Below are 27,545 nucleotides of genomic sequence, written 5' to 3' on the forward strand. Positions count from 1 at the left end.
ATGAAATCAAATTTTTAATAAACAGCTATGTGAACTCACACTGAGTAGGCTGGATTTTGCCCGTGGGTGACCAGCTAATGACCTCTGATTTAAAACACTCAGGACACATTATTGCTGCCCTGAAGATTGCTCCCCTACTCCTTTTAAAAATTAATTGGCTGATTTTGTAAGTCCTGTTTCCTTCAGAGAACTTTCTAGTGCTTTATGACTTCGTCCAGAAGCTCTTATTTGTTGTAGCCATTTCAAGTGATTCCTGCTCCATTCCCAACCACCCTGCTCTGTGCTCTCTCCTGACAGAGTGTCCCAAGGGCCCTGACATCCTGGTGGTCCTGCTTTCAGTAATGGGGGCCATTCTGTTTATTGGCCTCGCTACTCTGTTCATCTGGAAGCTCCTCATCACCATCCATGACCGGAAGGAGTTTGCTAAATTTGAAGAAGAGAGAGCCAGAGCCAAATGGGACACAGTAAGACTCTGGGCTGGGCTGGGTGTTTCCTTCAGTCGTTGGTTTGAGTCTGAAGTGGAAGTAGTAGATGCTTAGGGTTCAGCCAGCACCATGGTTTTCCAGGTAGCCTCTGTTCTGGAGATTGGATGACAGCCTAACTGTCCTGTTGTCCTTATGCTTTCTGGATTCTCTCTGTATCACACAGTGACCACAGGCCACATCAGTGAGTAGTGACTGAGCTCAGAGAGGGCCCAGCTCTGCTCTGGACACTGGGAGAGATGAAAAGGAAACTTATTCTCCAAGAGACAGGGCAAACTTAAGACTCCTATGTTGAGGACATAAAGTAATACGTTATATACTGAGGAAGTCCAAAGCATTAAACACAAACAGAAAAAATAATAATAGCTAATATTTACTGAGGATTTACCATGTACCAGGAACTGTTCTAAATGCCTTTTACATATTAACTTATTTCATCCCATTAACAGCCCTATGCGGTGGATAACATTATTATTCCCACTTAATAGATAAAGAAACTGAGTACAAAGAAATTAAGCAGCTTCCCTGATTGTGAGAGGGAATTAGGTCATGATAAGAATTACTTTTTGGGTCAGCCTCTTAAAAACATGATCCCTGTAGTTTATCCTGATTGAATCCAATGAAAAAAGCATTTATTGAGAACTTTCTGTATACATAAGTTTACTCTATTCTCCTTTGGTTCGTCTTCCACATTTTAACTTCTTTCTGCATCTTCCAAATGGCTCTTTGACTCCTTGAATGTCCAGGGTTAGGCTGAAAGTTTGTTCCCATTTGATGGTGATCTCAGGCCTGTGTACTCAAACATCCCAAGAAACTGAGATGTTTCTATTATTCAAACAGTGTAGAAATCCTGGCCCTCTGAAATCCATGAGAATGTGTTGTGCTTCTTAAGGCTACCACTGAGGACTGCTAGACTGAATGGAATTTGTCACTGTTTGTTAGAAAATAATTTGGGAAACCTAGTGAGACTCTTTTTCCTGCTAACATGACAGTTTGTGGGTAGTGCTTGAGGGATGGATGAAAACAAGTTAAGAATTATTTGAGCAAAGGCTGTTGTCTGTGTTCCAACCACGACCTGCTACATTTCTCTTCCTTGCTCACGCCCTCCAGCACCATTAGAATGAAGTAAAAATGGGAGAAGGGTGAAAGAGAAAGCTCAAAAGAAAGGGAGGATAGAAGATATTGGCTAAAAGTTACCTTGAAATGTTTTGGGATCACCAAAAGTGATGGGCTGAAGTTAACCCCTTAGGAATAGTGGAATGATGCTTTTCTACCTGATCTCTCCTCTTATTTCCTACCCATTCCTACCTTAAGGGCAACTGTGTGAGTATAAGGAGCATTAAGCCATTCATTGATGGTATACCCCAGAGCAGGATATCTTGGGTTAACTTCTCCAATGACATGTAAACCCTGAGGGAAGGGAAGAATTGAGGAATTCGCTGTAAGACACTTCTCTGTTCTCTCCGCAGGCCAACAACCCACTGTATAAAGAGGCCACATCCACCTTCACCAACATCACCTACCGGGGCACTTAATGACAGTCATCCTCAGAGCACTGTCAGACTGTCCCAGGATTGTGGGTGTCTCAGCTGTCCTGTTTACAGGGATAATATCTGTGGGGCAGGATTGGGGGCTTGGAGTGGGGTGGGTTGGAAGAATGTGGGTCTCTGTGCGTTTGTGCATGTGAGTGTGCTGTGTGTGAGGGAGTGTGTAATTTAAAATTTGTGAAGTGTCCCGGATAAGCGGAGCTCCTCAGCCTTTGTCCTCAGGACGCCCTCTTCAGGGAGTCTTCCTGCTTAACCTGAGGGTGACCTACGCAGCTGAGCAGATATTCTTCATTACCTCAGTGGGAAGCCAGCTTTCCTTCTCGGGCCATTCTCTTGAAGAGAGGGGCAGGGCCGAGGTCTCTCTTCCCAGAGAAAGGGACCTTGATTTACCCTGTGTGTGTGGTTCTGGGGCCTGACTCTCAGCAGCTCTGGTGGAAACTGCTGGGCTTTGCAGCCTTTTATCATCTATACCTCTGTCTCCTCTCCCTTCCCTCAGGCTGGAGGACGAATCAGGCAAGAGCTGAACTATCAGAGCTGCCTGTCTTTGCTATCAGCTCAGTCCAGCATGGTTCTCTAATAAGAGAAGTCCTTGCTATGTAATTCTTAAGTCTACTGGGAGCAAGGATGGCAGGGCCACGCAGGGGTCACCACGCATGGCCTGGGGGAGGGTGCCCATGTTCCCTAGTTTGTGATCATAACCCTTCAGATTCGCCTCATTGGCAGCTCTAGAAGAAATGTGTCGCCCTTAGACCAGCACCACCTCTTTACCTCCTAGTCCACGCTCTCACTGCTGTAGACATCTGCTACGTGGTGGGGATTTCTCTCATGACCGAATGCTTTTGTCCCAGGGGGAGTGCTATGGTTAGAGCCAGAGGTCTGCCCCACCCTTTGGGCCCTCTGCTCCTTGTCCAAGGCACCTCCACATGTCTACCCCCGTGCTCCTATGTGCTCCATCCACCCGTGGGGCTGATTGCACTTATCTACCTCGTGGGTGTCTTGTGAAGGGATCATTCCCAGGGGTCTCTGAGTCTGCTGGGCCTAAGTGCCAGGCTGGAATGATGGGCCAGTTGTATCAGCATGTGTGGCCTATTTTCCTGTGGGCTGGGCAACCTCATTTTAACTCAGTCTTTAATCTGAGAGGCCACAAGTGCAATTTTGTTTTACTTTTCTCATTGGGGCACCTGAAACTATGATGAGACTTGCTTAATCTAAAGGAGCATGTATGTAGACACATTTGCATTTATATTTGTAATTTTATTTGATGATGAGGAAGAAGGAGATTAAAAAAAAAACACAGAGACTTGGGCTGGATGCAGACTCCCACTTGGCATCATTTATAGCAAGTCACTGCCCAGTTGCTGGATCTGGAAGGGTTTCTCATCTGGAAGCCTATGGGTATGGACACATGGACATGCTGGACCTTTCCTGAGGAGGAGGAAAATGGGCTGCTCTTTTTTTCTAGCAAAAGCAGTTGCTCCATTGGTGTTTACATTCATTCAACATTAACAACCATCCTCGGGGGGAGGGTATAGCTCAAGTGGTAGAGTGCTGGCTTAGCATGCATGAGGTCCTGGGTTCAAGCCCCAGTACCTCCTCTAAAAATAAATAAACCTAGTTACCTCCCCCCACCAAAATAAAAAAAATAATAATAATTAAATAATAAATAAAACAGAAAGCTATTTAAAAAAAAAATTCTCATTCCCCTTCCCCACCCCCCAAAAGGGGAAGGGCTTCTCATAATCAGAAAATCTAAGCCCTGGCCTCAGTGTTTCAGCTAAGGAAACTTGAACCTTAATTAAGACAAGTCACTTTCTTCTCCCTGGGGCTAAATTTTCTAGTTTGAAAAATGATGCGTTTGTACCAGCCAGTCTAGAAAGGTCTCTTTCAGTATCAGCACTCTGTGATGCTGGGATTTACTGTATGTGGCATCAAACTTGCAATCAAGATTCTGTGGGATGTTGGTACTGTTTGTTTTTGCAGTTGAGAGATCTTGGAGACCTGGCTTTGGCAAAAGTAGATGTCATCCCGTGTCACCTTTCTCAATGAAAAGGTTTCTTTCTATCATCCTCTTTCAAAACCCCCTCTCCAGCTTTTGTTAGCAGTTACATCTCTGGATGTAGCACCTAAGCTCCACTTAGTTATTTCTTTGTTCACTTTGCACACAGTTACATCCACATGTTAGGGAAGAGGGACCCATAAGAACTAGCTGAAGTATGTATTCTGTATCCATGTGTTAACATTGAAAATAAACCTTGGAATTAGTAATGAGGCAGCTGACATAGCCCTGTCTCGCTCATGGATTACTCCTGCCTGTAGGGGATGGTAATGTAGTAGAGAGATAAAGCGGGGAGGGACGATCATGAATCCAAGGAGTTTAGAACCTAGCTGTAACCTTTGGCTGCTGAGAAAAGACCCCATCAGAGTAGTAGTTGGATATTTTCTTTAGATAAGATGGTTTATATGAAGAAACTGTATCAAAGGAGGCAGGACATGTATCTAAAGGATGAAAAAATCAGTGGGAATCTTGTCTGAGCTTCTACAATGAGGCTCATAGGCTTTGAAGACCAGTACTGTTTGTATATGGGGAGAGCCTGTAGTTGTGTTCACCAGATAGCAGATACCAGTCAGTTTTGGCGTCTTGCAGGGTGAACATGTAAATAGTATTTTAGCATCAGACAACACAGCCTGAAGAGGTTATTTGTGCCCAGCTCTTTTGGAGACATTTTATGATGAATCTCAGGGTCTGTGGACAATAATGGGAAACTTTGAACATTCCTGACAAGTTGTCACATAGAAGTCAGTTCTTTACCTCTCACATATTCCTAGACCATCCATGGTTTCAAGATACTTCTCTTGGTTAAGTATTCCTGGTCAAAATTACTTAACATGCCTTCCTGACTTCCTTAACCACCTCCTCTGTTTGAGTTGTGCAACAGTGAATTAAATGTGCTTTCCAAAAAGAATTGGCCTAAGGCTGCCCAATGCTTCCTGTGTTGTTATTTCTGTTTCCTTTGGGTAAAAAGAGTGTTATTGCCTCACAAATGGTTATTTTAGAACAAGCGTTTCCAAATGTAACAAAATGATGACCGCTATGGGGAGCTGAAGTTAGTTTTGGAACCTAGGGCTTATCTTTAGACATTAATAACATTTCCAAAATGGGTATTTTTTTTTAATTGAGGTTTTTTTTTTAAGGACCTTGTGTAACCTCAACAGAACAGACTGTCAGTTTAATCTAGGTTTTGTTTACAGGAAGCATAAATTGGTAAAATAAAGGCTAAATGGCAAATTATTTACAGGACCACTTAAAATGCCCCACTTTTATTTAAGGCAGTGGGCCTCAAAGAGTCAGCTCTAGGACCAGAAAATCTGTGAGTGGGGCCCAGTGTTCTGTGCTTTAATAAGCCCTCCTGGTGATTCTGTCGCACATACAAGTTTGAGAACTGATGGTTTAAGGAGTCACATATCTACTCTTTCTGACTTAGAAAAAAGTTTACAGCAAGTCAGCTCAGTTACTAAAAGGTTAAGAACATACCTTGGCTGATAGATTAAGAAAACCAAATACCTACCCACATGAAATCTACTTTCAACCCATGTTCCAAGTTAAACGATCACAGGCTCACTGGATTCACTCACAACCACAAATTCCCATGAAAAACTAAAAGAAGTAATAGATCAGAATCACAGGGGAAAAACAGCTAACAGGATACTTGGCAGGCATCTAAGAAAATGTTTTATCTGTACCTAGCTGAAGCAAGAAAATACTCTTAACAGCATTTATTCGCAGGAGATGGGATCAAAATCTTAATTATTAACATTGTCATCCTATAGGATGGCAGAATAAGACTTAAGAATTTGTAACTTCACTTTTTGCTATTTAAAGTGTATTAAGCACTGACAGTGTGGGATTCAAGTACTTTACACAACACTTACAATCTCTGCCTTTGAGCCTTACATTCCTTACATAATGTACATTTTTGGGGGAACACAATACAGTGCATGACATCATAAAAAGATTATGTGCACCTAGACTGGGTCCTTTTATGGTGAAATTTTTTAAGATTCACTGTTTTATTTACGTCATGGTAACTGATGACTGTCTGGATGAAAATGGAGAACTTATGTGAAAATGACATGAAAAGCAGTATGTCAGATCATATTTATCATCCTTTAACTCTTGACCTCTGTAGTCTGAATTCCATGATAATAGCCATCTAATGACCACTGGCTTCCAATTAAAAGCAGATTGTCTTGGAATTACAAAGCCCTCATTTTTCACAATGATGTAAGGAAACAATAATATATGCTTTGTAAGTAATCCATTTAATACTTGTTGAAACATAATTTCTGTTTGGTTTTGTAATATATTTCTGGAAGTATATATACTCTTAATTTGTTTTAGCTTGACTGAAGCACACAAGGAGGCAGTTTTAAATGTTTTCAATCAAGGTTAACCATATTGTTAAATAAAATTTTAAAAATCCACTTACTGTGATTACCCAAGAATGGATTGTATGTGAAATGAAAATTATAGATCAGGAACGTGCTTGTGTTCCTTGTAGCTGCTAATGTCATAGTGATGGCTCTCCAACCTCTTGCATAGAGGAAATATTTTTTATTAGCTGTTTATTTTCTGACAACACACCAAATAATGCACACAGAATGTAAGTATCTAGAAAGCAACATTTAGGGAATTTAAGAGTCTTTAGGCAAAATCTCCATTGTAAATCATTCCTTACTGGTGTCCCTGAAAAGAACTTTGTAAGGAGAAATTACACAATTCATTGTGTTTTACCTAGTATATTAGTTGGGTTTTCCTGTGACTCATACACAATTGGCACGATTCTTTGGAGAGGTCAGACTGATGTGCTTTTAAATATCATGTGATGGCCAATGGGAAGAGTTTGTTAAGAAAAAGGAAAAATGTTGATGGATGATACTGAACTTTGCATACCCTTATAGTCACCCATTGTGACAGTGATGGCTAATTGTGCTCCCATATCTGCTTTCACTTTCTCACATAATATTGGAACTCCTAGTTTTTAGTTGAACACATGGCTGCTCAGAATAAATACTATGTTTCATAGCCTTTCTTGCAGCTAGGTGTGCAATGGCCATCTCATAGTGAGATGTAAATGAAAGAGGTGCTCACAACTTCCAGTAAGGTCCACTTAAGGGAGCACGCCTTTTTTCCTCCCCTTCCTTCTTCCTGCAGGCTGGAATGTAGAGATAATAGCTAGACTTTAAGCAGACATCATGGATCAAGATGTGATATAGGGGATTATTACCTATTGCAAGGCCTACAAGGCCCCCAAGTCTTATCCCATTAAAACACTGTTGGAGGAGGTAATCAAGAGGGTAAGACTGCTGGATGACCCACAAGCTGGACCTGGACGATTGGAGCCTCCTCACTGCCTCCCCTGTCCCTGAAATGTACGTTCTGCCTACTGTTCCCACAGTGGGAACTTTTCCAAGGACGGAGCCTTGAGAGAGTAATGGTGTTGAGACTGGATGGTATATGTGACAGTTAAAACCTCTATATAAACTTTTAAGGTTCTGACAAGTGGGTGCAGAGATCTACTCATTTTGAGACTACTCAAGACAAGCCTTGTATATAAGTTCCCTTGCTTATCAAACCTGCCCCCTACCAATCTGGAGTGGTCTGCCTCTTTCTTTCTTTCTTTGGTCAGCTATTATTTAGGAATTTTCTGTTACTGGCAAGAGACTCTAACCCTAATATACTCGTGGTGCTATCAGGCGTTCTATGAAACTAACAGTAAGTAAGTAGCTCATCAATAGATTCAAAAAACTGCAAGCATTCAAGTTTATTTAAGCATCCACAATTTTTGATTAGCATACAGACTGAAGCCATTCCACTCTCACATATTAGAAGGTGTGTGGACAATGGGTTGAATCCATTAATAGAGGTGACTGTAACAGGGTAGTGGGGTAGAGAAGTAGGGAATGGGGGTATGTTTACAAAAATAAAAGACAAGGTCTTAGCACTCAGATTACATATAGACTATTCAGGGTGATAAACATATACATTTTAAAAGTACTAAAGAATGCCTACAGAGTAGGGTTTAAGATGCGAATAAGCATAGAAGTGTCACTGATGGCATTAACTCTTGTAACATTTATTGAGCACTACATATACATTTTTTAGTTATCACAATACTGGGAAAATTGAGGCTTAGGGAGAATGCATAGTTTGCCCCACTGCATACAATAAAGAGGATTTGAATTTGGATAGCTCTGTCTCTAAAGCCCATGCTGTTCACCATATGAAAATAATGGAGAGCTCAGGTTGGATTAAATCAATGTGAACAAATTACCTATATGTTTTTAAAGAAAAGATCATTTAAGTCGTGGGTTTTAGTTCAGCAAACCTTAAAAATGATTAATTTCATCGAATTGGATTTATACATCGTTTTAGGGACTACTGGGGAAAACGAGGAAAAATCGCTATGCGTCTTTTCTTCTACCATTATCAATTCACCTGCAGAATGCACGAAAAGAAAAGTTAATTTTCAAAGAAAAGTAAAGCATTTCTACTAAAAAAAAAAGTGTTAGTCCTTTGAAAGTCTGCCTGGAACAAATCTCAATAAGGTTGTGGGACAAATAGCTTCGAGCCGCCGTCCACTACCGAGTAGCAGAAACTAAGGATGGACTGTTTTAGAAGAATGGGAGGATGGGAGGTTTTCAAAGGATAGATAAAAGATAAAACTGAAATGAGGTTAAATAGAGTGGGACAGCACTCCAGGGAATGAACAGAGTGCCAGGAGGGCAAGGAGTGCGTAGAATGGAGGGAGAGATCCAGGCGGGAAAGAAAACGAGGAGAGGAGCCCCGTCTCTCGGGGTCCAGGACGCCGAGCCCTGTCCAGGCGAAGTCACTGGCCCCTATGAAGCGGGACAGACGCGAGTGGCCGCAGCGCTGTCCAGTCTGCGCGGAGGCCGCGGCGACCTCAGCCGCTCCCCGGAGCAGCGGATGCCCTGCACCGTATCGGCGGTGGTGGCGGTGGCAGCCGCAGCGTCCCGGGTCCCGCAATCGCCCAGCGCAGGGAGCTCGGAGGGCGGAGCGTCGGGCGCGGTCAGGTGACCTGGGGGCGGGGCCTCGCTGCGCGGGAGCCCAAGAAGGAGGCGGGGCGAGAGCGTTGTGCTGCGCGAGGGACCGAGAGGCTGGCTTGAGGACCGCCGACCACGAGAGAGGGAGGGGGCATGGACGGGGTAATCTGGGAACCCGAGGGGGCGGACGGTGGGACCCTTGGGGACAGGGGTGGGGAGGAGAGACTTGCTGAGGCCATGGGAAGAATGAGCATCTGTCGCTGAGGAAAGGAAGAGTGCAATGCGGTGTGAGGAACAAAGAACAGTTGCGAAGGTGAGTGAAGGTTCCAGAAAGGTCGGCAAGGTGACCAGAGTCGAACGGTCAAGGCATAGAGTGAGGGGTGACTGGCCGAGATCCGCAGGTCTCTCAGAAATGAGGGTAGTTCTAGAAGGGTGGCGGTCTCTGTGGCGGGGAAACTTCCCTGCGCCTTCCCATACTTGGGCGGTTACTAGAGCTCTCGGTTCAGTCTTGCGGGCAGTTTACTTGTCTACCTAACTTTCTTCCCAAAGAAGCCATAAGCGTCACAGGAGCAGGGCCTACTGGAATCCTCCACAGCGCGGGTTTTTGTGTGAAGTGGATGTTCACTCAGTATTTGTTAAACAGAGTGGGTGGTGGAGGTGGTGAGGATGAGTTTCATGTTCGAGCGTGAACGGCAGTAGATGCAGTGAAGTGGTTATGTTATGCAGTTGCGGGTAATGGACGTGTGCCGTCGACACTGCAGAGGAAGCGTGAGCGAGTGAGTAGGGTGGTTTATGAAGGAAGCGCTGTGAAAGGAAAGAGTAGAAAGTAATTCATCAAATGAGAAGGTACAACTGTGAAAACACAATGTAAACCTTAAAGCACTAAACAAAATCAAGAATTATAGTAGTTTTTTGGAGTCAGCATCTCTCTTTTTTCTGCCTCAGTTCTGACTCTTGGTTTACTAAAAAGCAATGGAATTTTGTGAAACTATCCCTGGATTTGGAAGTCAGAGACCTATATTTTGCCACTACTTGTTTTGTTGTGTACATTGTATGGGCAAATCACAATCTCTTTGTAATCTTTGCATCACTTTCCTCGTATATAATTAAGGGATTAGACTGGAAAGATTTCTAAGATCATTCTAGCTCTGTTACGGATTCTGTGATTTCATGTAACAATAAACAAGGAATCCCCGCCCCCTAGCCCTTAACATATATCCTTTAAATTACAAAAATTTGATAGTTCTATACTCTGTCAAGGACTGGAAAACTCTTTAGTAATAATACAATAGCTTGATCTACATAGGGAATGAATCAGTCATCATATTTTTAAAAATACCTTTGATATGTCAGAGAGTTTTGAATTTTCTCACTTTTTGATAGTCATATGGTGACAACCAAGATGCAAGGGGAAAAGAGAAAGGATGTTGTGTGCTTGGTAGTATAGTGGACAGAATACAGGGTCTGGATGGTGGTGGCTGTTTTCTCTTACTCTCCCAGTACCACTGGGACCAGATGGGGAATAGATGCCCTTCTTGCTTCTCATAGCTGTTTCTAGACCTTTCTTCCTCTTGTTCTCAAAACTTTTCAGTTTTTCATCTCACATCATCAGATTATACCACCAACTACTAATCCTTGTTGCAGTCAGGTTTCAGTTCCAGGCTTTCTACTAAACAATACTTCTGTCATAATTCTTGTGATTTTAGTATTCACATAGATAATTCAATACCCTCGTCTTTCAGTTTCTGCCCTCCTCTCACACAATAATTTCACCTTTCTGCAATCACTTCCTTCTTCATAGCTTCAACCTTGTATTAACAGTAACTACAACTCCATTATCTCAATATGTCCCACTCTCCAACCATCACATTTCTATCTTAATTTTAAAAAAAGTTTTTAAATGTCCCTTGCCCTCTCTTGTCCTTACTTCCCACCCTACTCAAACCTACTCAGTTTGTTTCATGGTCAGTGGTTAAAACCACTCACTTACATTCCCGCCACCCAGTTTCTTTTATCACCTTTTCAGTTCATTTTACTTTCTTGGCTAAATTGTAATTCTAGATTAAATCTAGATCCGTGCCTACTAAGTTTCAGCATTTTTACGTTGAACGTGGTTGGAGAGAAACACGCAACCATGATTACTGGTTTTACTTTAAATTCATGATCACCTACCTAAAGGGCCCTTCAAGCTGCCCAGTAATCATATTGGATTCCCCTGGACTATTAATTCTTTTTTTAAAATTTATATTACTATTCATTCGTTTTACCCGTTCTTTTAAAAATTTATTTTATTAATCAAAGTATAGTTGATTTATAATATATGAGTTTCAAGTGTACAAAATAGAAATTCAATATTTTTATAATTTATACTCCATTTATAGTTATTACAAAATAATGGGTGTATCTCCCTGTGCTGCACAATATATCCTTGATACTTACTTATTTTATACATAGCAGTTTGTGTCTTTTAATCCCATAGCCCTTTTCTTCCCCTCTTCCTTTCCTGCTCCCTGCTGGTAACCACTAGTTTGTTCTGTTTCTGTTTTGTTATATAGATTCATTTATTTTATGTTTTAGATTCCTCATATAGATGATAATATAGAGTATTTGTCTTTCTCTATCTGACTTATTTCACTAAGCATGATACCCTCCAGATTCATCCACATTGTTGCAAATGTCAGAATTTTATTTTTTTATGAAAATAATAATTTTCCTGAGAAATATTCCATTATATGTATATCACATCATTTTTATCGATTCATATTTTGATGGGCACTTAGGTTGCTTCTATATCTTGGCTATTGTAAAAAATGCTGTTATGAATGGTGGGGCGCATGTATCTTTTTGAATGAGTGTTTTCATTTTCTTCAGACATATAGCCAAGAGTTGGAATTGCTGAACCATATGTTAGTTGTATTTTTAGTTTTTTGAGGAACCTCCATACTGTTTTTCTATAGTGGCTGCACCAGTTTACAATCCCATCAGCAATGTACTAGGTTTCCTTTTCTCCACATCTTAACCAACATTTGTTATTTTTAGACCTTTTGATGACAGCCATTTTGATAGGTGTGAGGTGATTTGGATATTAATTCTTCCACTCTCCTAGATGACTATTTTATAACAATACCTCTCTCCTCAAACCTCTAGCACCTCCTCTGGCATCCTCATTCTCTGTTGATTAACTTGCTTCCTGTTTCACTAAGAAAACTAAAGCAATCAGTGATGATTTTCACAAGCTCCCACAACCACATCTACTCACATACTCTACATGTAATTATGCCCAAGTACTCTGCTGTGTCTCCTATTGCTATGAATATGTTCTTAGCCAAACTCTCTCCTCATGCCCTAAATCCCATTTCCTTTCTCCTACTTGATAATATTGTTTCAGTAATTCTCCCCGCCTGTGTGATCAGTTTTTGCTCTCTACTGGATTATTTCTATCATCATATGCATATGCCTTTATTTTTTCCCATCTTAAATCTTCATAACCCCTCTTACTCCTCAACTACTACCTCATTTCTCTATCCTTTTATAGCATAACTCCTTGAGTCATCTCTTTTGGTTATCTCCAGTTTCTGTCCCCCATTTTCTCTTAACATCACTCCAATGACATTATTTCCTTATTTGTAATACCCAAATGGCTCCTTTTGGGGTAGTTGGTGCCCTCCATGTTGCAAAATCTAATGAATCGTTCAGTACTCATCTTACTTGAACTAACAGCAGCATTTGTCACAGTTGATTACTCATTCTTCTTTTTTTATATTTTATTTTTAAAATTTATTTGTTTGTTTGTTGGTTTGTTTATATTGAAGTATAGTCATATAGACTATCATTCTTCTTTTGAAGTACTTTTTTTTCACTTGGCTTTCAGGCACCCATACCCACCTGATTTTCCTCCTATAGTGACCAGAATGATCCTTTTAGAAAGAACTTTAGATCATGTCATCTCTCTGCACAAAACTCTTGAATGGCTTCCTGTCTCCTCAGAGTACAGGCCAAAATTCTTACTATGATCTAGGGACCCTGCATGATCTGCGCTCTTCCCTTGACCACTCTGATTTCCTTTCCCCTTTGCTTTCTCTGCTTCAGCCTCATGCCTTCCCACCATTCCTTGAACGTTCAAACCCCTTCTTGCTTTAGAGCCTTTATGCTTGCTTTTCTCTCTGGCTGAAATGCTCTTCCCTAAGATATTTATTGGCTCCCTACTTTAATTCTTTCAGGTCTGTACTCTCAAGTCTCCCTTTCAGTAAGGTCTTCCTTGGCCACCCTAATCTGTACCTTGCATCTCTCCCCCAACACCATACTAAAGATTCTTCTCCCTCACTTTACATTTTTTCCCTTAGTACTTATCACAGATAACATACTATATATTTTACTTATTTATCTATTTTATTGTCTTCCTCTCTGGCTAGAATGTAAGCTCCAAGAGGACAGGATTTTTTTTTTCTGTCTTGTTCACTGCTATATCCCCAGAGCCTGGAAGAAAGCCTTGCACATAGTATGTGTGCAGTATGGATGTGTTGAATTCATTGATGGAGGTATGAATGGATTGGAGAAAAGGGATACAATCCTTCATTTTTCTTGGTTTATCCTTGCAAATTCACATATATGTCATAGGATTGAAAAAGTTGAGAAACAATTCTGTTGTCAGAGTCATGAGGGAGAGACTTCCTGTGCTTTTTTTTTCTTAGCTTAGAGAGAGAGAATTATGTGGTATCTGATTTATCCAGCAGATTAAGACCTGCCAACTTTTTGATAAACTGGTCAATAGTTATGAAACAGTTCTTCCTTTCAAGGTTTATTTAAATCTTGCTTACTCTGCTTAACTAAGTAGTTTGATAACCTAAGAACTTTTGGTGAGTAAGCTCAGTAGGGAGAAAATTCTTTCTTTCCTTCCTTCTCTTACTCTTCCCTCCCTCCTCCTCCTCCTTTTGTCCTTCCCTCCCTCTCTCCCTCTCTCTTTTCCTCCCTTCTTTCTGTCCTTCTTTCATAATATGTATATAGCATTGTGCTTGATACTCTGAGAAATAATTCAAAGAATCATAAGTTACCAGCCCATTCCTTAGAAATTTAAGCTTTAGTTGGTATAAGAGCTATACATGTGATAATTAAATAGAAATACAAGGCAAATGATTAATGCCAGTTGAATAATGAAGGCAACAAGAATAGTGAGGACAGTAAGTGCTATGCGAAGAGGTTTAGAGGTAAAAATTGATCTGGTTAGAGAAGCTCTAGAAGGGTTACACAGAGTGGGTTACTGGGGAAACCTATATAGCCTTCTAATGTCTTCTGAGATTTTTTTTAACATGTTTTCATTTTATTTTTAACATGTTCTGAATTCCAGGAATGTTGGACATACCACATTAAACAGAAATGAATATTTCAGAAATAAATTATTTTAAAGTACTATCTCTCTATTAGAATATTAATACTTGAAGTTAAAATTCACAGTATGAAAAAGACACTAATAATTGCAGCTAACAATTTAATGTAACTAGCAATGTAATAAACCACTCATCAAATGTGACTCAGATATGAGTAAAAGATATTGTGAAAAATTTGGGAAATTCTAAATTTCTAAAGTTGGTTATCATATTTACATGGTGTGGAATTGCTAAAACATCTTTTGTTTGCAATCGTATTGTTTTAAGAGGTAGTGTTGTGTGATGCTGAAGACAGTAAGCTGTTGAGTTAGGCTGCCTGAATTCAAATTCTGACTCCACTATTTGTTGGTTGGGTAATCTTGGGCAATTTGGTCTAAGCCTTTATTTTCCTCATCTGTAAAATAGAGATAATGATAATTCCTTGAGAGATAGTTGTGAAGAATAAATGAAATAATTCACTTGAAAATGTTTATCATAATGTTTACTACACAGTAAGCATTCAATAGCATTCCCAATTACTGGGTTAGTAATTCTGCTTAACTGGGTTTATTTGAGTAAATAAATATAACTGAATTTTCTGTCACTTGTTTATTATTTATTTTATTTTGGCAGGGGTGAGGGAGGTAATTAGTTTTAACTTATTTTTAGAGGAGGTACCTGGGATTGAACCCAGGACCTCATGCATGCTAAGCATGTACTCTACCACTTGGGCTATACCCTCCCCTCCAGCCATTTGAATTTGGCTTTCTCTACTTCTCCTTACATCACAAAAGGTAAAGTTAAGGGACTGGATGATCTCCTGTGATTTATGATCTATAAACTGCTTTTGCTAACTTTTGAATATATCTCTGAGTTGAGAAATATCTATTAGGTATTATGCTATAAGTGTTACATTGAAGGAATAACTTCAGGTAGTTAAATATAATTACTTGCATCTCCTAAACAGGGATATGATTTCTTTTTCTTTTTTTGGCAGGAAACCCTTTTGTGCTGTTGTTAATTCACACTTGTTCATCAAGTTATTTGAATCCGTAAGGGCAGAATTTACCTCTAAACAGAAAAATGGAAACTAAAGTACATTTACTTTGCCAGATATTTTTCAAAACAGTTTCTAAAGATTCTTTCCTTTTCTTTCTTTCTTTTTTAAAAATTAGTTTACATTATCTCATATCCATAGTCTGAAGCAGATTTATACAGTGATATAGTCATAAGATCTTGCTTATAACTGAGGTGACTTTTGAACTCTTTTAGTGGACATATATTGAACTCTTATCCCAGCGACCCATGTAGTATCAAAAAATCTGTGATGTGTGACAGGAGTATTTTGGAGGGTAGGGGCTGGGATAATTTTTCAGGAAACCAAAGGATTTAAACCTATATGAAAAGTTGTAGATAATGTAATTAATAACATGGGAGTCTAACCAAAAGTTAATTTAAAAGATACTGAGTTTCTCTAGCCTTCTTATCTGTGATTCAGGGGGTGTTCTTTATCTATTGGCCAGTATCATGTCAATAAAAAACAAATATGGACTTAGTATGAAGAGATTTTATTCAAAAAGATGACTGCAAGGGAGGAAAAAGACTATTGAAATAGGAGGAGGGGTGACTGTTGCAATAGGGAAAACACTGTGGCCATAAGATCTGCAGGCATCTCAAGGGCTAGGCAAAAAGGGTTTTCCTTTATAGAGATAAGTAAACAAGTCTAAGAACTGGATATGGGGAAATGGGATGAAAGAGTGGCATGATAGGATAAATAGATCAGAGAATATTTTACCAAGAGGCCAGCCTATTCTCTGGAGGTGTTGCATGCTGGCTGGCTCAGGCTGAAGGTGGACCAAAGTTCAGGGGCTAGGAGGAAGGAGAGGAGCTTAAAAAAGTTAGGTTAATAAGCATTTTGTTCTGACTAATCAGTGGGGATAAAACACTTCCGCTAGTCATTTATGAGGCAAAATAAGGGAATTTTGAAGATGTTTGGTCTTGTCCCAGGTAACCAAGAGGGGTATGTAGTGAATCTAAATCATTTGAGGAAAAGTGGTTCTTTGCAGTCAGCTATTATCCAGAGCATAAAAGGGTGAGAGCATTCCTTTAAATTTAAGTTTTTCAGGATCACAAGTCTCAGGTAAAATTTAACATTGTCATCTGAGAGTCTTAATCTTCTGATTGGCCTAACAGAGCAGTATCTCTAACAGGGAGGTAGGTACTTTTTTTCCCCCCTGAAAAATCCAGTTCCCATCAGTCTGGTAACTGAAGGAAATGGTAAGAGTCTCTTCTCCTTAGGCTTATATATCTTTAACTGTACAGGATGAATTAGATATTACGCTAAGATATTACGTTTTCAGAGTCCACAAATTATGAATCACAGTGAGACACAACCTTTTCCTCTAAAGCTCCTTTTCTCCTTTGGCAAACTCCAGTACTTCCTATGTAGTACTAATTTTATGAAGACTATCTAGAAGTAGATATTATGCCCCATCTAATATTCACTTCCTTTTTATTCTTCATAAAGTCAGAAGGGAATATCAGCATGGGAAATTCTTAGATTGATATGACTGAATTAATTCCCATAGAAAACAGCTATATTCATGCAACATCTCTACTTAAGTATCTTCAGGATTTCCCAATGCTAATAAAGTCTAGACTCCCTTGGCTTAACAATCAAGATGTACATGGATCCACAAAAACCTGATTTAAATGAGTGGCACACTTGGTATAAGAGACTAGAAAAATGAAGGGGATTGTGGTGATTAGGAAACCTTAGGCTCCAGTTGAAGGGGTGACAGTTGCTCTGCTCCTGCCAGTTATTCCTAAGCAGGAATGTGGGCCATATGTTTTCTGATCTTTGGATTTTTCAGAAGTCATAAACTGATAACTCTTAAATTACTTATGTTTTCATTTATGAAATTCAAGTTTTTAAAATGTTTTTTAAGCCAAATAAAACATTTGCAATCTCTTTTCTAATAATGAACCCTAACCCAACATACACCTTCTTTTTTGCTCCCACTGTCTCACTTCATGCAATGTTTGTGTTTTTTTCCCACAAATTTGCGTGTCATCCTTGCGCAGGGGGCCATGCTAATCTTCTCTGTATCACTCCAATTTTAATATACGTGCTGCCGAAGCGAACACTCACTTCATGCAATTTTATCCTTTATTGGGACTGAACTATTCCTTGTCTCCTAATCTCCCATGATTACTCCACATGCTTTTGCTTTTCTTTCACTCTAGACTATTCTTCCCTCAGTGCTACAGGCTACATATTAAAGTTCTACTTCTCCCTTCACATAAGACCTAAAACTCTTTGAAGAAAACATTGGAGAAGAGCTTTATGACATTGGGTTTGGCAATGATTTCTTGGATATGACACCAAAAACACAGGCAACAAATGTGAAAATAGATAAACTGAACTACATAAAAAATTTTAAACTTCTGTGCATCAAATGACACAATCAACAGAGTGAAAAGGTAATTTATAGAATGGAAGAAAATATTTGCAAATCACGTATCTAATAAGGGGTTAATATTAGAATATATAAAGAACTCCTATAACATAACAAAAAAATGACTTAAAAGTGGGTAAAAGACTATAATGGACATGTTTCCATAGTAGATATACAAACAACCAACAAGCTTATGAAAAGACACTCAACATCACTAACCATTAGGAAAATGCAAATTGAAACCACAGAGATACCATCTCACACCCATCAGAGTGGCTACTATCGAAAAAAACAGAAAACAACAAGTGCTGGTAAAAAATTAGAACCTTTGTGCATTGTTGGTTAGAATGTAAAATGGTGGCCACTATAGAAAACAATATTTCCTCAAAACATTAAAAATAGAATTACCATGTGATCCAGCAATTCCACTTCTCGGTATATATCCAGAAGATTGGAAGCAGGGTCTTGAAGAGAAATTTGTACACCAATGTGTCACAGCAGCATTATTTACAATAGTCAAAAGGTGGAAGCAACCCAAGTGTCCATCAACACATAAATAGATTAAGTAAAATGTGGTACATATAATGGAATATTACTCATCCTTAAAAAGGAAAGAAATTCTGATACATGCTACAGCATGGATGAACCTTGAGAATATTATGCCAAGTGAAATAAGCCAGTCCCAAAAAGACTAATACCTTACGACTCTACCTACATGAGTTTTCTAGAGTAGTCAAATTCATAGAAGCTGAAAGAATGGTGGTCATTAGCTTCCTTTTGTCTTGGTAGTCCTTAACACAGTCAGTCCTTATTAAATATTTGTTTAATATGTAAATTAAACCTTCCCTTTCCCTCCATACCCCTAGCCATAGTGAAAGGCAATGTACCAAGTTTGGAAAGACTAGGGAAAGGTCAAATTATGCACATAATAAATAAATCCCCAGAGCAGGAATAGAAAACCTCTAGAATTGCAGGCACCGAGTGAAGCCTGAAACAACTTGGGGAGGGGCTTAAGCTAAGCTTCTGCTGCCAGAGGTATCTGTGTTTACCCATCATGAAGACTAGAGACACTCCTAACTCCTGTGCTAGATGATTTAAATGCCATGAGACTTGTCAGAATATTAAAGTTACCGATTGAAATAATCATAATCCTTTCTTTGATCACCCTTTTCAATAATACTATAGATTACAAACCTATGAGAGTTTGATTTTTTCCCACTTCCTGGGTGTAAACAATTAATGAATTGGTTCTTAACTAACATTCAGCCATGGCAGTTGGGTAAAATGTTTTACTTGAACAATTTTTAATTCATCAATGTTTAACATGAAATACATTAATACAGAATTAAAAAAAAAACTTTCCCTTCCCTAAAATCCCACCAGTGTCACAAAATTCTAATTCTGTAACCCACCCCCATACATACCTTAACGGTGCTAAATGAACCACACTGAAAACAGTTATTCTAAAGCTGGAAGGAGTTGTAGGTCATTCTCACCTGGGCCTGAGCCTGAGAAGTGAATGAGGTCACAGTTGTGTGATGGAACAAACCCTTCATTGGATTCTTGATCTGATTGAAGCCCAGAAGTTCTAAGTAGCACAGCTTAGAAGTAGGTAAATATACAGATTTTGTAGGAATCTACAAAGAGTCCTTTTTTTTTTTTTCAATCTGTCATCTCGGTGAGAGATTGAAGGTAGTTTTTTAAAGTAATGATTATTTTGAGCCATGAGGATGATTCCACAGCATCTTTCAAATGCCTAAATTGTCAAGCCTCTCTGGAGTTCCCAGCTCTGTGGTAGGTTTCTAGATTTTAAGCACATGTAATTGAGTTGTTTAAAACAGCTGCTTTCCAGGGTCTGAGGTGAAAACTTGGGAAAACTGATCGAACTCTAAACAAATGTTCAGAGACTTTTTCTTCATGGTCCAATAGTATATGATTGTCTACTATTCCTAAGCCAGCAACCCAGTTTTGTCAGTGAACTGCCTAATACACTCTATATATTGAAAAGATAATTGGAGAGTTAAAACCAACAATAAAAGGGGAAAGCGCTACCAACCCAGCTTCTGGTCTATAGGCCCTGACTCTCAAACTATGCAGAAGCAGAAAGGAAAGACTACGGAGTCCATAAGGATTAAAAGTCCATTCAGGAGGGTCTGGGGTAGCAAAACAGCATTATATCCCATCCCGTTCTTACTTTTGAGAAAGATCAGTAGGTTCTTAAGAACTGACGGGACACAGGTGGAACTCCCAGAAAGAAACCCTGGGAAAATCTTACTACCAGGCAGCTACCAACATATAAATGATTCGGTAAATATTTTGCAAATGCTATAACATTTTATTCTCTGTCAATTATGAGATGAAAAATAAATTTTGTCTTTAAATAAACTTTTCTGCATATTTCCAGGATGCTCTACCATTTATTTTTTAAATAGGATCAGAATGATACTATTTGAAGGAGGAGCAATGGCAAGAAATTTTGATTAGAGATCTTGGGATAGTAAAGGGGCCCTTCCACAATGGCATTCCAACTTCGCAAATACCTCTAACTTGAATTTGCACATATTATCATACCTTGAGGCCCTGGACTTCAAACTCCAGGGCTTGAGTTGGGAAAGAATCTTTGCTTTGATCCTTAATTGTATCTTCTGAATTCCAGACAGAAGTACTGGCCACATGGCAGTTTCTGACATTAAAGCAAAACTTGAGCTGAATCCTCTAACAAAAGTACCCAACTTCCATGGCAATAGGTAAGTAATGAATTTATTAAGATGATAAATATATTAAGATAAAGAATTATTAAGGTGATGAATATATTAAGTACCCATAAAGGCCAAGATGAAACAAGTTAGAATGCTCTTCAAATATCTATTCTGTGATAAAGTTAGTTATAAAACAAAATATATGAATTGAAGAAAAGGATTCTTTAGGAAAAGTAAAAAATATATATCCGTTTTGATTAGAGAAACAAAGAGGTCTCTTTCCTATTCTCCCAAATGAGAGACTATTTTTGTGTGAGAGGAGCCTACAGGGCTTAAGAAGTTGTCAGTTATACATGAAGACATTTTAAGTGCCAGTTTAAAGGGGAATAAATTTAGAGTATCATAAAGAAGATCTAAACCCCTAAGCAAGTCAGAGTATAGGGAAAGGGTCTGAAGCTCAAAAATGGCCGGTAAAATGGAATCTGGTAAATTAGCTATGACTAATCTTGAGCTAAAATTGAGAAGGGAGGTTTGCCTATGATATTAACAATAATTTTTTTCTTAGTCTGATAACTATAACTTCCAAAAAACAGTAGCCACTAATGACTGAAAGTGAAAGCCTGATGTAAATTTTATCAGATTACAGAAAGAAAAGCCTCTCTCCTCTCACAATTAACCACTTTCTTTGCCACTTTGAGGGTATTTCTCCTAGTGTCCTTGACTATGCCACTGCTACAGGAATATATTACTGCCTTTTTACTGGGACGTGGGTAAGACAAAATCCCAAATCCAGTCAAATCCCTTGATCTCATTGTTCCCTTATCTTGCATTACAAACTGTCTTTTGAAGTAGTGACTTCCTTGTCACTGAAAGTAGTCAAGCAAAGACTAAATAATACCACATGTAGAAGGAATTCCTACATGAGATGAGAGGCTAGACTGGGTTCATTCCAAATCAAAAGTTCTTTGAACCTTTGAAACACTGTAAAATAAAAAAAAAAACAACTGTTTCCTATGTTCAATCCAAGGTTTGAAATTCTGCCAAGAGTATTTTTTTTTTAATGTAGCTAATAAAGACATTTCCTGGCCTTCTACTTTCCTCTTGCTTCTTGAGAACTTCATATTTCTCCATCTACTGCATCTTTTATATTAAGCAAAAGAAATCTGTTTATGTTTAGACACATGACAAATATAAAATAACTTATCTGAGTAAAGGCATCAAGTAGGTAATAAAAAGGAAACACCAGGAAAAAAAATCAATGTCAGTAAAAGCTGAGAAAATAAGACTAATTAGTTCAAATTCCATGTCAAAAAAATTGAGAATGGTGCATTTTGAGACCTTATAACCTCCTTTTTTCCAAGGTCCCTCTTTGAAAATGAGTTGATTCTACTACATACTGTACAGAATGCTAAATTAATAAATATAAATTTTTAATATAACTACCATGTTTTAGTACTTATTTTAGTTTTACTTTTTAACTGCTTATAAAAGCACAAAAACTAAGGAATTACGTATTCCTTAAAACTTTTAGTTCTACTAGTATCAAAACTAAATGCATTTTAAATAAAATTCATTCATAAAATTATGATTGTTATGTTTATTATTACCATATTATAAATAAACCCAGTTTTGCCTAATATATTTTTATGTTCCTAAAATAATAAATTACTGCAGATTTATACAAAATACTCCCAAAGTATGAATATTTTTCCTCTTTTTCCAGATTTTATTTTCCTGAGGAAATGAAAGGTCACCCAGGGTTCCAAACTTTCCAGAACTGTTCTCTCCCAAAGAGAGCTAGATAGATACAGCTGATATAGAGACATCTAGAGAGAGAGAGATCAGTCTACCTCTCTCTCTCTGAAATACTGGTAAAAATACAATTTGGTAATTAAAGTCACACAATAAACATAAATACAAAAGTTTCACTCTAAGTGTATTCACCATAAGATTATCTAAACTAGTTAAAAATTTGAAACAACGTATTTCTAACAATACGAATAGGTAAGGCTTAGATTCTTTGGCTTTGGAGTCAAATAAACCTGGGTTTGAATCCCAGGACTTCCATTTATTATCTCTGTGACTTGGGACAAGTTATTTAATTCCTCTGAGTGTCTGTTTCCTCTTTTGTAAAATGGGTAAAGTCAGATTTTTAAGGGGGTAAGGGTGATGGGCAAGTATAGGGCAAAGGTGGACCTCAGTAGCCAACATTTTCTGTCTATCCTGTACCTATTGTCAATCGACAGTAATAGGTCCCTTAGGTAGTGTGACTCTGGATATATTTTGATGCTTACAGTCATTCCAGTCGGCAAAAACTAGTGAATGGAACTAATATTTGCTGGTTTCAAATATGTATCTCTTTTTGCAGGGATAAAGATATACCAGAACCTCTGCCATGCCAACCAAAGCACAAAGAAAGGAAGTTGAGCCCTTCACAAATGCAAGGTAATAACCATCTTCAAAACGAAAGCATAAACAAAAGCCCCTTAATATATCTGATCATTTTTTTCTCAAAGTGAGATCTGGGATTTCAAGGGTTGTCTACAGTACTCTGTTATGTGAAAGCAAAAAATATATATATTTTATAATTCAGTCTAATTTGTGGAAAGGAGATTACTTTTGAATAGACATCTTTGAGAATTTGGACAATCCTGGCCAAATATTTTTATTCAAATAAGATCTTATGGTGTGGAGAAGGAAAAATACAAGGTCAACAACAAGAATTTGTTGATTGAACCATTTAAATTACAATATGACACAAGTTATGATTGGGGAAATATAGAGTTAAAGGAGCAAAACAGAAAGTCTCCTAACTTAGTCTCAGCAAGGCTAGGAGAGGAGTCCCAAGGAAGGCTGAATAATGAGTAAATCAGGAAAAGAGCACAGAGGAGAGTGTTCTGGGAAGAAAGGCATCTGCAAAGGCCCAGAGAAAAGGGAAAATGTGACACACTAGAAAAACTAAAATAATAAAAAAAAAAAGGTCAAGCGTGGCTGTGTTTGGGTTCTGGGAAAGCTAATACTTCACCCGTCCAAGTTTAGAACCAACTGAGAAATTGATCTAAGAGACAGGAATAAAAAAAATCACCTTTATTGCTGAGAAAGCTGGCTTGGAAAACAGAAAAGACTATCAAGATAAGAACTGCATTTTTTCACTGTAAAACTGAGCTAAATGCCTTAATAATAACAGTTTATGGCTTTATAAAATTTCAAGTTTTCTGAAGTACATTAATATACATCAGTGCTTTAAGGGTACCCACGATTTGTTTTAATCAGGTATTGTAAGACATACAGCCATAGAAATGACTGTCATGGAAGAAGTTTTTTATACTCAAGAGGTCCCTAGAAATCAGAGGTGCAGCACACCATGAAGAGGGATACAGGGAAGCACCAGAGTCAGTCAGGAGGCAAAGGGTAGAGGGAAGTGGGCAAGAGCCTTAATGTGGTTTCTGCAGGAAGATGAGGCAGGATAAGCAGGTTTAGTATTGGCTAGTTCAGATAGTTTCAGTGAGCTCTGGGTTTCAGTGCTGTCCCTAGTTAAAGGGCTGTCCCTAGTTGTCCCTAGTTGTCTCTGCAGTAATTAGGACAGAGAAACAGTGGCCCAGAGTGTAAGAGCCTGAGAAATTGGGTGGTTGGGGATATGGTCTCTGGATTGGTTGGTTTATATATGAAAAACATGCTCACAGGCAAATCTTTTAATATCTCTAGGAAGTCCCTAGCTATGGAGGGGTAGGCCCTCCAGGATCAGCAAGGCCCCAGATATCAAAGCATCAATTACAGACACTAGAAAATGTGGTTGTTGTGAGAATTAAGCACTATGCAGTATTAATTTGTCATTCTACAAATATTTATTGAACACCTCCAAATCTCCAACATCTGCTCCCATCCTCACTCTCAACTGATATCTTTGCTTCCTACTTCTTTGTAATCACAGAATTCAGATTCTGCAATCAGAATAAAACTTCCACATCTACCCCCAACCAGCATCTGTGCCCACAAACTCTGTCTTCCTACCTCTTCCACAAATGAACTTTACACTTTTATCTAAAGCCAATCTTTCCATTGTGGATTAGAACCCATCCCCTCTCTCATATTCAAAGATATTACCAAAGAAACTGTCTCCCCCCAACACCAATTTTTTTCACTCTCTATCATTCCTATTACCATACAAATTTACTGTTCTCTCTCCTAAAAAAATGCATTGTGACTTCATTTCCCCCTCCAGTTACCACACAATTTCTTTGCTCTTCTTTGAAGAAAAATTCCTCAAAAGAGATGTCTACACTCATTGTCTCCAAAACTCCTTTTCCTTTTTCTTCTTGTCTTTATCCTACTCACACAAGTGGTGATCTCATCTGTCTTAGGATTTAAATACCTACATGCCAAAAGTCCCCAAATGTATTTTTCCAGCCCAGGCCTCTCTCCCCAGTTCCAGATTCATATCTAACTGCCATATGCAATTGTATATGTAATAGATGCCTCAAATTCAACATGTCAAAAACCAAACTCCTGATAACGTTCCTCTTACTCTTTATTGTAGTAAAATATACATAACATAAAATCATAATTTTAATCATTTTTAAGAATACATACAGATCAGTGGCATTAAATATATTCACACTGTTCTATAACCATCACTACCATCCACCTGCAGAACTTTTTCATCTTCCCAAACTGAATCTGCATATCCCTTAACCACTATTTCTCCTTTCTCCCCTCCCCTCAACCTCTTACTTTCCAAATTTGCTCTACCCATAGATATTGATATTTCATCCTTCCACTTGTTCTGGAAAAAAACTCTGGCATCATCCTTGACTCTTCTCTCTCATCCTACCTCTAAATCCATCAGGAAATCTCACTGCTCTACCTTTAAAATATATCTAGAAGTCAGTCACTTCTTACCACCGCCACTGCTACAACTCTGACCTGAAGCACTGTTATTGCTCACCTACAATAGCCTCTTACATGAAGCTAATCTCCCTACTTCAACCCAAACCCTCACAAAAGTGTTTTTCTAACAATGGCCACAGTGATCCTGTTAAAATATGTCAGGTGAGGGAGAAAGAGATGCCAACCTAAGTAACATTGAAAATGACATTTTGACTAGAAACTTAATTGACTAGTCAGTTAAGACAACTCAAAAGGAACTGTCCATAAATAACATACTCTGATTTGTAAGGTTATTTCCCATAGGAGTATAGATTAATAATTCTCAAACTGTTGTACATGTATACGATAATTGAATAAATAAGGAAATGGATGGTAGATGGTGGGAATCAGGTTTCTCACTGTTGGAGTGGGCAATTTCAGATAAACAAGGGAAGAAGGAAAAAGTGAAGCAGTGGAACTGAATTAGTGTCCGAGACATCAGTGTACACTCATGTTGAGTTTAATAAGTATAAGATGGATAGATCAAGAAATAATTACAGATATGTGTGTACACATGGGTTAATATATGTGCATATATTTCCCAGCTCAGTCTGCTGAGGGGACTTAGAAGCACTAACACCCCCACAGCAGCAAGTATACCTAGCACCCAGATCCTGACGTCCAGAATCAGTCTCCTATCAAAGAACCAGTTCCTTGGATAAGCGGCTGATTCTAGGGCTTAGGCAGAGAATATATAAGATGAACCTGGAATGTCTTGGCAGTGCCAGAAAGTAAGAAAGAGTTCAAAATACAAAAGAACAGGAGCATGTCAAAGGGATACAGAAACCAAACTGTAAGAGCTCACAACAGCCAGAGCTGGAACAATTTGAACAACAAAAATAAGTAGAATAGTATCATTAAGATAACTCCTAACTACTTAATATCTGTTGTTGCAGTTGGGAATAGGATCTTATAATCTAATTGGTTTATAGCATTATAATAAATGGTATTAATCTTGTATTAAGCTCTTTATCAAACTCTTATTGAGTCTACTTGTTAATCAGTGAGTTTCTTTGAGCTTAACAAGTTTTAATTATAATGCTAGGTACAAGCTTAACAAGCCTAACAAACTTAACAAATTTGTACGTAATATTATAACCCATTTCCTAAAGTTTACTTCTGTTTCACTGGCTGTAACTTCTAAAATAACATTCAATATAGCAGTGTAAGGCCCCTTATTTTATGCCTGTTTTTAATAGGACTAGTTCTGCATTTCACTTCTATGAAAAATGTTGGCTATTTACCTGAAATAAAGTCTTTTAAAAGAGTAAACAGAATAGAATAGAATTGGATTATAACTCAAAGCATAAAATACATATCTGTAAGTCCCTACTGATAGAAATAAATGATTGAATTTTAAAAATGAAGAAGAGACAAATCTCTCTTACAAAAGAATTCCAAATACTAATATGTAGATATTACCTCTTTCAAGAGGTGGAGCTTAACTCCCCCTACCCCTGAGCCTCTGTCCCTTGAGTCTGGACTCCCCTTAACGACTTGCTTCCAAAGAGCAGAATATGAAAAAGGAGGGAAGTAACTTTATGGTGGAAAAATCTGACAGATATACGTCAGCCAGATAATCAAGGTTAACATCATCAGTGATGTCATGTTGATAGTATGTAGCCTGGATGTAATGATGAGAACAGCACTTCACTTCTGTGGTCTTTCTCCACCAAACTCATAATCTCAGACTAACCATGAAAAAAAATCAGAAAAACCCAAATTGAGGGACTTCTACAAAATATCTGAACAACACTCCTTGAAACTGGCAAGGACATCAGGAAAAAGGAAAGTCTGATAAACTGTTATAGAGAAGAGGCTAAAAAGATGTGACGACTACAGTATCCTGGATGTGATCCTGGAACAGAAAAAGAAAAAGGGTGTAGGTAGAAAAACAGTGAAATCCAAATAATGTCTGCAGTTTACTTAATAGGACTCCACCAGTGTAGGCTTCTTAGGTGTGACAAATGTACCACAGGAATGTAGGATGTTCACATTATGGGAAACA

At 38.5% G+C, this 27,545-nt stretch overlaps 2 protein-coding genes, 1 long non-coding RNA gene and 1 other non-coding gene across 6 annotated transcripts in view; 2 read left to right on the forward strand and 2 right to left on the reverse strand.

Annotated features, from left to right (window-relative positions):
• ITGB3 (integrin subunit beta 3) overlaps window positions 1-4,992 on the forward strand; it is a 48,053-nt gene extending 43,061 nt beyond the window's left edge. Inside the window, exons 14-15 of the mRNA XM_072939359.1 lie at window positions 298-464; window positions 1,952-4,992. Of these exons, the coding sequence (XP_072795460.1) occupies window positions 298-464; window positions 1,952-2,017 (233 nt within the window). The 3' untranslated portion in view covers window positions 2,018-4,992. The remainder of the gene's footprint in view (window positions 1-297; window positions 465-1,951) is intronic.
• Window positions 4,993-7,822: 2,830 nt separating this feature from the next.
• Window positions 7,823-19,484, reverse strand: LOC140686173 (uncharacterized). The gene is made up of 2 exons (XR_012059771.1): window positions 19,337-19,484; window positions 7,823-9,895 (listed from the first exon to the last, which is right to left on the reverse strand). It is a non-coding gene; the product is annotated as an uncharacterized lncRNA (long non-coding RNA).
• The window catches only part of EFCAB3 (EF-hand calcium binding domain 3), a 37,100-nt gene continuing 18,731 nt past the window's right edge, over window positions 9,177-27,545 (forward strand). Inside the window, exons 1-3 of one of the 3 annotated variants that reach the window (XM_072939362.1) lie at window positions 9,177-9,253; window positions 20,569-20,659; window positions 22,980-23,056. In XM_072939362.1, coding sequence (XP_072795463.1) covers window positions 20,586-20,659; window positions 22,980-23,056 — 151 coding nt within the window. In that variant the 5' untranslated portion in view covers window positions 9,177-9,253; window positions 20,569-20,585. Of the gene's footprint in view, window positions 9,254-9,302; window positions 9,405-19,490; window positions 19,707-20,568; window positions 20,660-22,979; window positions 23,057-27,545 lie in introns of those variants that run through there. The other 2 variants (XM_072939361.1, XM_072939360.1) reach the window with 2 other exon arrangements.
• On the reverse strand, window positions 17,492-17,601 carry LOC116283753 (U6 spliceosomal RNA). Its single transcript, XR_004193464.1, has one exon. It is a non-coding gene; the product is annotated as a U6 spliceosomal RNA (small nuclear RNA).

Source organism: Vicugna pacos, chromosome 16, assembly GCF_048564905.1.
Source record: "Vicugna pacos chromosome 16, VicPac4, whole genome shotgun sequence".
NCBI classification, from domain to species: domain Eukaryota; kingdom Metazoa; phylum Chordata; class Mammalia; order Artiodactyla; family Camelidae; genus Vicugna; species Vicugna pacos.